The 9,526-nt window shown below is 48.3% G+C and overlaps 1 protein-coding gene across 1 annotated transcript; it reads right to left on the minus strand.

The window, feature by feature from the left end:
• Positions 1-2,490: 2,490 nt before the first annotated feature.
• LOC136507986 (leucine-rich repeat receptor protein kinase HPCA1-like) lies at positions 2,491-9,081 on the minus strand. The gene is made up of 16 exons (XM_066502578.1): positions 8,804-9,081; positions 8,609-8,729; positions 8,418-8,489; positions 8,213-8,287; positions 8,052-8,123; positions 7,420-7,581; positions 7,249-7,323; positions 7,085-7,156; positions 5,556-5,630; positions 5,368-5,436; positions 5,210-5,284; positions 5,052-5,123; positions 4,758-4,898; positions 4,149-4,642; positions 3,903-4,064; positions 2,491-3,829 (listed from the first exon to the last, which is right to left on the minus strand). The coding sequence occupies exons 1-16, from the start codon at positions 8,886-8,888 to the stop codon at positions 2,754-2,756; spliced, it is 2,898 nt and encodes a 965-aa protein (XP_066358675.1). The 5' UTR covers positions 8,889-9,081; the 3' UTR covers positions 2,491-2,753.
• Positions 9,082-9,526: the final 445 nt, after the last annotated feature.

The following is a 9,526-nucleotide window of genomic DNA, read 5'->3' on the forward strand; positions in this document are numbered from 1 at the left end:
TTGGCCTACTCAGATCTACAACGCTACAATGTTTCTTGTATACCTCATGTACAAGCAAGGACCAAAACAGTGAAGCGAACAGGAAAAGGCAAGAAAGGAGACATGCGGATCAGATCTGTCGTCTCTGCCATGGCACATAACGGACATGGTCACCAATGTAGCCACACTCCACCGGCAAGCCCCATCGCCTAGCCTCTAAAAGGACACCAGAGCCACCACAGCACACCGGGGATCCTCCACCGCCACCGCCGCTAGTCTAACAGGCACAGATTTGTTTCCACTTGAAGGGCAAATATCCAATATAGGTCAACCTATAGGGCAACCACATAGAGAATATAATACTATAATGACTCCAAAGACATGTCAATACAACTAGACATCTAGCGCAATGGTAAAAACCGTGCATTCCTTCCTCCGGGTCCCGGGTTCGACTCCTAGGCATTGAGGTTTTTTTTTAATTTATTAGACCCCAGCAGCACAAAAGGTACAAATGACACGTAAGCCGTCGGGTCCCATAGGTCGGATGGTCCCATAGGTACACGTGACACGCAAGCCATCGGGTCCCATAGGTCGGATGGTGATGGAGAACGGTCCCATAGGTACACGTGACACATAAGCCATTGGGTCCCACAGGTCGGATGTTGAAGGGTCCCGCAGGTACACGTTGGATGAAGAAAGGACCGAGCAGAGACTTTTATGACCAATTGCAAGCATCATGGATGAGTAACTGTAGGTCCCATAGGTACACGTCGGGTGGAGAAGGGCCCCATAGGTACACGTCGCATGGAGATATGACTGAGCGAAGACATTTATGACGAATTGCAAGTGTCACGGATGAGTAATTGCAGGTCCCACAGATACATGTCGGAAGGAGAAAGTACCATATGGAGATCTATGACGAAGCCGTTCGTTATAGATCGAATACTGTTCGTCACAGATGTGTAATTAGTTCAATGACGAAACCATGTTTGTCACAGTTTTAAAGGAGATTGTCACAAATGAGTCACATGAGTGATCTGTGACGAAACCCTGCGCTTTTCTATGACGTTTTTTGTGATGATGCCTGATTTCGTTATAGAAAGGGATGGTTGTAGGATCGTCACCACTGATTCCCTCTAGTCGGCCATCTTGACCTTACATCATCAAACTTTAAAAATGGACATCTTAGCCCTAAACTCTCAAAGTATTTAAGTTACCTTGCTGCCGGGTTCGAAATGTTTGTCAAGGCAATTTGATCGGTCTTTATACTCCCTGTGTCCTAAATCTAAGGTATCCAAGTGATCGATTTCAAGACCAAATAAAGACTCTGACCAAAGACTATAAATTGCCCATCTCTAATTAGTTAGTTTTGCTATCAACTTGTTTAGTTTCCTAGTAATGTATAGTTAAAAAAGACATGCATGCATGCCATTAATTTTGATTATGAAATATAAGCGCTATTTTGTACAAGATGGTGTTCAAAAGGCATATGGGTTTGAAAGGCAAGCATATATGGATTGGGTTGAGCAATTTAGAATGCCTTATAATTTAGAACAAAATTTGAACCTGTAATACATTGTATTTTTGAATGGAGGGAGTAGTTAAAAATGAGAGTAAGTACATGATAAGATTTTTAAACCACGAAAAATGTATCTAAGCTTGTAAAAGTTTCAAGAAAAATCCTATAGATAGACTAGGACATGACAAACTTAAATAAGATATTTAGAGCTAATGAAAGTATATTTGGAAGCTTTCAAAAATTAGATTAGGTTCTAGAAGAGTGGAACAAATATCCAAAAAAATGACATGTTTTGAAAATTTTCTGTAACAAAATCATGAGATGCAACTAGCATGCTTGAAAACTTTCCACAAAAAAGTGAGACGCAACTAGCATGAAAGGATAGCACAAATGTATCTTTTATGTTGTTGGTTGCATCTCATTTGTTATGGATATTTTTTAAATGCATTTAGATATCAATTAGAACGTTTTGGGTGTTTCCAAAAATTTTGAAGATATTTTGGCATCTTCTTAGAGTAAATCTAATTCTTGGAACCTTCTAGAGATATTAAACAAGCTCGAGATATTTTATTTGGGTTTTTGTGTCTCAGTTTATCTCTTGAAATTTTCAGAAGCTTAGAGACATTTTTCATGGTTTAAGACCTTATGAGGTATTTATTGGATTTATTTTTACTATAAAAAGAAGAAGCTGTCTTGGAAAGCACTTCCAATCCACCAGTGAGGTAATTTAAACAGTTTTGAAAGTCAAATTGTAGGATATCTGGTTTGTAGTCGGAGAACAAAAACCACACATCGACAAAATAGTTCGGACACATAAAATTAAAGGAATTCCCCCGGTATAACTTGTGAGTTGTGACAACATATGTCATTTGGCATATAATAATATTATAACACCATCTCATGAGGAGAAAACGCATGCTCAAAGAATTTTGTAGTGTTCACCAAACATGACAAAATCGACTTTACTTTTGTGCTTTAAAACAAACCTGCAGAAATATATTAGCATGTCAACAATCCAATTACACACCTATCTTAAGTTCATATATAGAAACCAAAGTTATCATGTCAACAATCCCGTTACCAAGAAACCAGTTCTTAATCCAATCGCACACCTATCTTAAGTTCATAGTAACCAAAATTTACACTAATATAAGTACAGTATAGTACCCTGTACATTCAGTTCAACAGCTAGCTTTTGTTGAAGAAGAGTGCATCTTTTCCGCCCATGTTCTCGCGGCGCGCGCTTGTTGTAGGTTCACTTGGGCTCCACCCTGGCGGACGGCAACCCGCCACTGCTGTAGTCGGCGAAGGGGCTATCTCTGCCGTAGGGGTGTCGCGGCGTCCGGCTGGCGTAGCTCATGGAGTTGGACGCGGACTCAGGCCCCGGGCCGCCGGCCATCTTGAGCACCCGCTCGATCTCGCTGACCACCTCGCCCATGGACGGGCGGTCAGCGCCGGCCTCCTCGACGCAGCGCAGCGCCAGGTCCACGTACTGCTCCAGCCCGGCCAGCGCGGACGGCGCCGCGCCCAGCGCCGGGTCCAGCAGGTCGTGCAGGCCGTACAGGTCCTTGGTCCGGTCCAGCGCCGCCTTCATCTCCCTGACGATGTACCGGCCGCGCTCCAGCGGCTTCCTCGCCGTGGCCACCTCCAGCATCAGCACGCCGAAGCTGTACACGTCGCTCTTGTCCGTCAGCTGCTGCGTCATGTAGTACTCAGGGTCAAGGTAGCCCATGGTGCCCTTGACTTGCGTGGTGACTTGTCCCCTGCCGTCGTCTCCTCCGAGGGGCTTGGAGAGCCCAAAGTCGGAGACCTTGGCGTTGAGGCGCTCGTCGAGGAGGACGTTGCTGGACTTGATGTCGCGGTGCACGATGGGCGGGTCGGCGAGCTCGTGGAGGTAGGCGACGCCCTTGGCGGCGCTGAGCACGACGCGGAGCCGCCAGCGCCAGTCGAGGCGCACGCCGGACTTGCCCGTGAGGCTCTCCTTGAGGGTGCCGTTGGGGACGTACTCGTAGACGAGAATCTGCTCTTGCTGGTCCAGGCAAAACCCCACCAGGCTGACCACGTTCTTGTGGTGGACACGGGAGAGCAGCTCGATCTCCGTCCGGAACTCCAGGCTCCCCTGCAGGGAACCCTGCTGCGACCTCTTCACCGCCACCAGCTGCCCGCTCGGCAGCGTCCCCCTGTACACCTTACCGTACCCGCCGTTGCCGATGTCGTTCGCCTCCGAGAAGTTGTTGGTGATCTTCCGAAGCTCGTCGAAGTTGAACATCCGCGCACCTCGCAGCTGCGGGATCACGCTACTGCCGCTCGTGCTCTTCATGTCCCAAGAAACTGCAGCAGCAGCAGAGATGGTTATACCTCTGTCAGTAACAACTAACAAGCACAACAGAGAAACTGTACAAACCAAAAGACTGGCTCCTCTCCTCGTTCTGCTTTGGTCTCCTCTTCCTCCTTGCGACGAAGATGACAAGCGCAAGAACTCCTGCCACAAGAACCGCTCCACCGGCCGAGACTCCGATGATAAGAGGTAAGTTGTTCGCTTTCGATTTGGATGGTATCAGCAGCTCTACGTTCATGAAAAAACAGTCACATATATAGCATGGTGTGCAAGCTGAACTCCTAATGTGTACATTTTTCCTGCTCGTCTTACCATTGCCAAAACTGTACTGCTGCCCAATGAAATAGTAGGGGCCGAAAACAGGGGGTGGCTTATACGTCTGGTTGCTGAGTATGAACCCAATGTCAGAGATATCCTGCTCACCAAACTGGGTCTTGCCGCTCGGGAACACCTCCAGCGCCATCTGCAAGTTGTTCACCGAGTTCACCGACGGGTCATGGAGGGCGACCGAGTCCACGGGGAGGCTGAAGCTCAGGAACTTGGCCTTGATGCCGCTCTCCAGCTGGCCCCAGTACGACCCGTTGCTCAGGTCGGAGAACGACGGCGACCTGAAGAACAAGGTGCCCCTGTAGGGCACGGCGCAGACGCAGCTTGGGCTCAGGAGCTGGTCTGACAGGCATGGCGGTGGCAGCCCCGAGCAGTTCTTCGGAGTGCTGTACGGCGGCGGCGTCGCCTGGTTGGATTGCCCCGGCGGCGTGCAGTATTTCTCGTTGCTCCCCGCGCTGCAGACGGGATTTCCGACTAGTCTGAAAAAAGCAGTAGATGCATGCGACTTGTTAGAAATGATGAATCCACAGCCTTCAGTGCACTGCAAGTTTGTTGCGACACAAAATTAGAGCAAAATGTTCAGTTCCTACGTACATGAGCTGTTTGTTGTACTGTGATCCACCACCGACAGTTATCTGGCTTATTTGGTTGTCTCGCAGATCGATCAGTTGGAGCTGAGTACTGAAGTCTGATCCGATAGTTAGCGTGCCGTTGAAACGGTTCCCCCGGAGCCTCCTGCGATTGTCAGGAAGTACCCAACCATCAAGAACTGAACTTGAAGCATGGACTCACCTCTATGATTGATCGTTTCTATCCCTATATTTTCCTTGACATGAGCAGTTTGTGCATAGAGTGCTAGTATAAACTTGTGGAGAAGCAAGCACTCACAGTGTCTGAACTGCAGGAAGGCTGAAGAGGTCTTGCGGCAGCTGCCCTGTAACACGCAGGTTTTCAAGGTACCTGCAACCGATAAACATTCAGCGTTTCAGACACAAGTTCTGGACTTGAGTAGGATAAGGAACGAGTGCAGAGAGGGGTTTACTTACAATGAGGTCAATGATGGCAGAGTAGTGAACCAGGAAGGAACATCAGATGCATTGAAACTGTTGTTGCTCATGTCCCTGTCACAAAGGAACATTACATTCAGAACTTAAAATTCTTTTATGACTCAAGAAAAGGAGAAACTTGAGCAAGAGTCACTTACACAAAACTTAGTGCACTCATTCCTGTAAGGTCTGGTAGTGGACCAGTCAGCTGGTTGTTTTCTAGGTGCCTAGTGTGAACAGAGAAGAGCGAGAGAGGATAGGGTTATAGCAGCTTCCTAGTACTATTGTACAACTGATACAGACAGACCAACAAGAGCATGCACAAAAAACAGAGTAACAGACTCACAGCTCTGCAAGCTTGGTGAGGTTGTTGATGTTGCTAGGAACTTGCCCGGTCAACTGGTAGTTGTTATCAAAACGCCTGTGCCGACATAATAATCTCACGATCAGAAAAGGTCCATACATGTCACGGTCAGAAGTACTCCTACTTGCTAGTGAAAATGTTATGACCGGCATTCCCTATAGGTGCAGGTCCAACAGTGGCTAGGGAGGCTGCCGGTCAGAGAGGGCTAAAAGCCCATAGTTATTCTATTTTATAGTATTTTAGAGATAATTTTCTATTATTTATTAGAGAGAGGCTTATATATATTGTAAATACCCTTTGGGATTAATTAAGCAGAAACAATTACTGTTTCCGGCTTCCTCAGGGAGCCGGGAGAAACCCTAGCCGCCTTCTTTCTTCTTCCTTCTATGAACAGTACCGCGGCACTGTAGCGACGGTACTGTAGCACCTCCACCCCCTGCCTTCTCGCGCCTCTGCGCCGTCTTCCTCGCTCGCTCAAGCCTCGACTTCCCCCCTCCCACTCATACAACCTGAGATCAGTTCCCGGTAGGACTAGGGTTCCTATCACCTTGGTATCAGAGATTTCCAGGACGATGTCCACAGCTCCGCAATCCTCCGGCGTCCTGCCGATGCCGGTGTCGTCCGTTCCGCTGCTGTCCGCATCCTCCAAACTCTCGGAGACCTCTGGCACCGCTCTCACCCTCGAGGGTTTAGCCGGTGTGATGGAACAATTTGCCCGCAACATGGATCAGATCGGCCGTACGGTGGATGCCCTCAGCCTCAACGTCTCCACCCTGCAGCAATCTGTGGCGGGCCTCCTTCCGCCGCCCCCTCCACCGCCCGTGTCGCAGCCGCCCCCGCCACCGCCTGCGCCGATGACGTCCCTTCCCACGAGTTTCTCCCTCGGCATGTCGCAGGGCAGCCAGGGGGTTCCCCTGCGTCAGCTGCGGTGGCCAGCCTCGCCGTCGCCCATCCCGTCGTGGGCACTGATGGGCACGACGCCGCCAGTCTACACGTCAGCTACCACCGTGACGCCGTCAGCCGTGTCCACCACCGTCGTGCCTTCGGCCACGGCGTCCGGGACGTTCTACGGGGGCACCGACGGGTCCCTGCTCTACGGCGGCGCTCCTGCCTCGTCTGCTGCTGGGGCAGCGGCCACCCCGATGCCCACGCTCCGCCGCGGTTCTACAAACTGGAGTTCGCCACCTACGATGGGGGCGTCGATCCGCTCAATTGGCTCAACCAGTGTGAGCAATTTTTCCGCGGCCAGCGTACTCTCGCCTCGGATCGCATGTGGCTGGCGTCGTACCATCTCCGTGGGGCGGCACAGACCTGGTACTACGCCCTCGAACAGGATGAAGGCATGCCGGCCTGGGAGCGGTTTCGCGCCGTCTTCCTCGCTCGCTCAAGCCTCGACTTTCCCCCTCCCACTCATACAACCTGAGATCAGTTCCCGGTAGGACTAGGGTTCCTATCAGAAAAAATCTCTAGATTTTCTCTTCTAAGTCATGACATGTAGGCGATGTACTTACAGGACTTCTAGTGTATTAAGAAGGCCCAAAGTAGGAGGAATGCTTCCGGTGAAGTTGTTGTTGTCAAGAAGCCTGGATACATAATACAAGCCATCCACTGTCTGAGCTTCACAACATAAATAAGCAAGTAATTATGAGTTGACAATTTGGGTTTCCTTACTTACAGATGTATCAGCTTCATCTGTGAGTTGAAAATCTGGCTCGGTATGGTTCCTGAGAGCTCATTGATCCCGAAGTGGCTGCGAAGAAATGGTCATGAAACCACAACTCGATCAGGGGACTCAAAGTATCCCAATATCAAGGAATTTAATTCTGGGGATCGGAATTGTACATACAAGTGCTTTGTATTTGTCAGATTATCCAGCCCGGGATTTGTGCCATCGAATACTGGAAGTCCTCCAGAGAGCTTATTGTCAGCCAGATCAAACCAGTATAGCTTCGAGAGTCTTCCGAGTGATGTCGGAATGGAACCACTGAACTTGTTTGAGTTCATAGATCTGCAGGCATGGAATACAATGACAAATCTTTCTTTTTTTTCCCCATCATAGTGGCAGTGAAGGGAAAAAATCATATTATACTGAACCTAAATACATAAATGCTGTGAGGATCAACAATCAGGTCCAATACTGGTTAGATGAACACACAACAGAGCTAAAGGTTGAGGATTTGCTCAGTTGAAAAGTAATATGACATTATGATGGCAATTCTATTTCTATCATCAAACGGACATTTGCTTGCAGTCACTTCTAAAGAATCCAGTAATTTTGTATGTTTGAAATGAACAAAGTAACATTTAGAACGAGTTGGTAGAAGACAAACTAAAGTTGATCCCCAAGTGATAGTTGGATAGATATATAGGTAAAAGCTTTTTGTTGAACAGAAGATACAATCCCAAAAATATATCCTTGTTTATGGTAGCTAAAAGATCAAAGTCATAGACATAAGCTATCAGGTTTGATCTCCTTACAAAAATATAAGCTTGGAGAGCTGTCCTAATTCTTTCGGTATTTCTCCAGAAAAGCTGCAACCAACAAGAATTCTGCAAAGGAGTCGGAGAGCAAATAAGTCAAAGAACAATTCATGCATTGAAATCTTGAAATCAGTGAGCAATTCGGACAAACTACCCACAGGTTTTCGAGGTTACTCAAACTTCCAATGGATGCAGGAAGAGGACCACCCAAGTCCTTGTTGTAGGAGAAGTCCCTGCCAAAAATAGGTGGCAATCACCTCACAGGCTCACATGCTTGCAACCATGCTAAAATTCCAATTTATGTACTTGTTTGGGATGCTCAAGTACTCAAATCTAAACTTTAAAAGGCGAGAAATTTCATACAAGGTCTGCAATTCGGACAGAGACTGGATGTCGCCTGAAAGGGACCCTGACAATCCAAAACTTGAGAGTCTTCTGCAAAAACAGACACCATGAAACAACAAGAACTCAGTGATTGATGAATTGTTCATCTATAAAATGGATAACTTGAAGGAAACGACCGTATGTGATCTCTGCTAGCTGCTCATACTAACATGCCCGTGACCCGGTTTCCAGTGCAGGTTATCCCAATCCATTTATCTCCACAAGGGTCAGTGCCCACCCAGTTTGATGGTTTCTTGTTCCAGGAATCTTTAATCCCGTTGAGTCCAGCAGCTGCACAGAAGAGCAACAGAATGAGCAAATGAGCACTGCAATAACAAGGACAACAGGGAGAAACTGAAACATACTATCTTGCGCATTGGTGTCAGCCAAGATGACAAGAGCCTGCGCAAGGAAACCGAACGAGAGCACAAGCCATGGAGAAAGCTCCATTTCTGGAGAGTTTCTTGAGATGTCGCCGAGTTGCTCTTAGCTGCTCATCTTCTTCGAGGTCAGAAGCTCTGGCAGAACTGCAGTAGGTCATATTAGTTGGTGTGTAAGGTAGGAAATGAGGCTTCAATTGTATATTCACTGAACTGGTCAAGATATCGATCCATATAGTTCATCATCTTCTATATGTATATGAATTAAATGAACATGTCGTCCCAGCTCATCCAATAAGTAGATAGCATACCAAGTCTTTGAATTAGATTTGAGGAAAAGGAACTAGGGGATGTTGTAACACGGCCTTGGCAGGTGGCGAAGGCCTCCGACGGCGAGGTGTCACCAAGACGTCTTCGACCGTCTTAGGGCGCAGATCTGGCACTGACTAAAGGAACTTTTCTGGCTATGCTTGTAGGGTGTTGCATGAGGCTCAGCGAGCTTGTCGCGGATTCCGCCTGGGCCGAGCACGGGCATCTCTGGCCGCTCAGGCGGACGCCGCCCCGCTTCGGCTGACGGGCGTCTCCGGCGCTAAAGGCGGAGGCCGCCCTACCCCCGAAATAATCAAACAAACAACCTTGTCTAAGTGTGTGCATGTACCTAGGCGCAGGCGCCCGTGGTCCGCGCGAGCGTGCCAGCATGGCCCCCGC

This window comes from Miscanthus floridulus, chromosome 15 (genome assembly GCF_019320115.1).
Source record: "Miscanthus floridulus cultivar M001 chromosome 15, ASM1932011v1, whole genome shotgun sequence".
NCBI classification, from domain to species: domain Eukaryota; kingdom Viridiplantae; phylum Streptophyta; class Magnoliopsida; order Poales; family Poaceae; genus Miscanthus; species Miscanthus floridulus.

What these genes read in the sequence shown, in the direction of transcription:
- LOC136507986 (XM_066502578.1), bottom strand. Translation starts at nt 8,888, where the DNA reads ATGGAGCTTTCTCCATGGCTTGTGCTCTCGTTCGGTTTCCTTGCGCAG. An exon ending in CTGACAAATACAAAGCACTT is followed by an intron (nt 7,324 to 7,419) that starts GTATGTACAATT and finishes ATTTCTTCGCAG; the next exon opens with CCACTTCGGGATCAATGAGC. An exon ending in CTGCCATCATTGACCTCATT is followed by an intron (nt 5,124 to 5,209) that starts GTAAGTAAACCC and finishes TATCGGTTGCAG; the next exon opens with GTACCTTGAAAACCTGCGTG.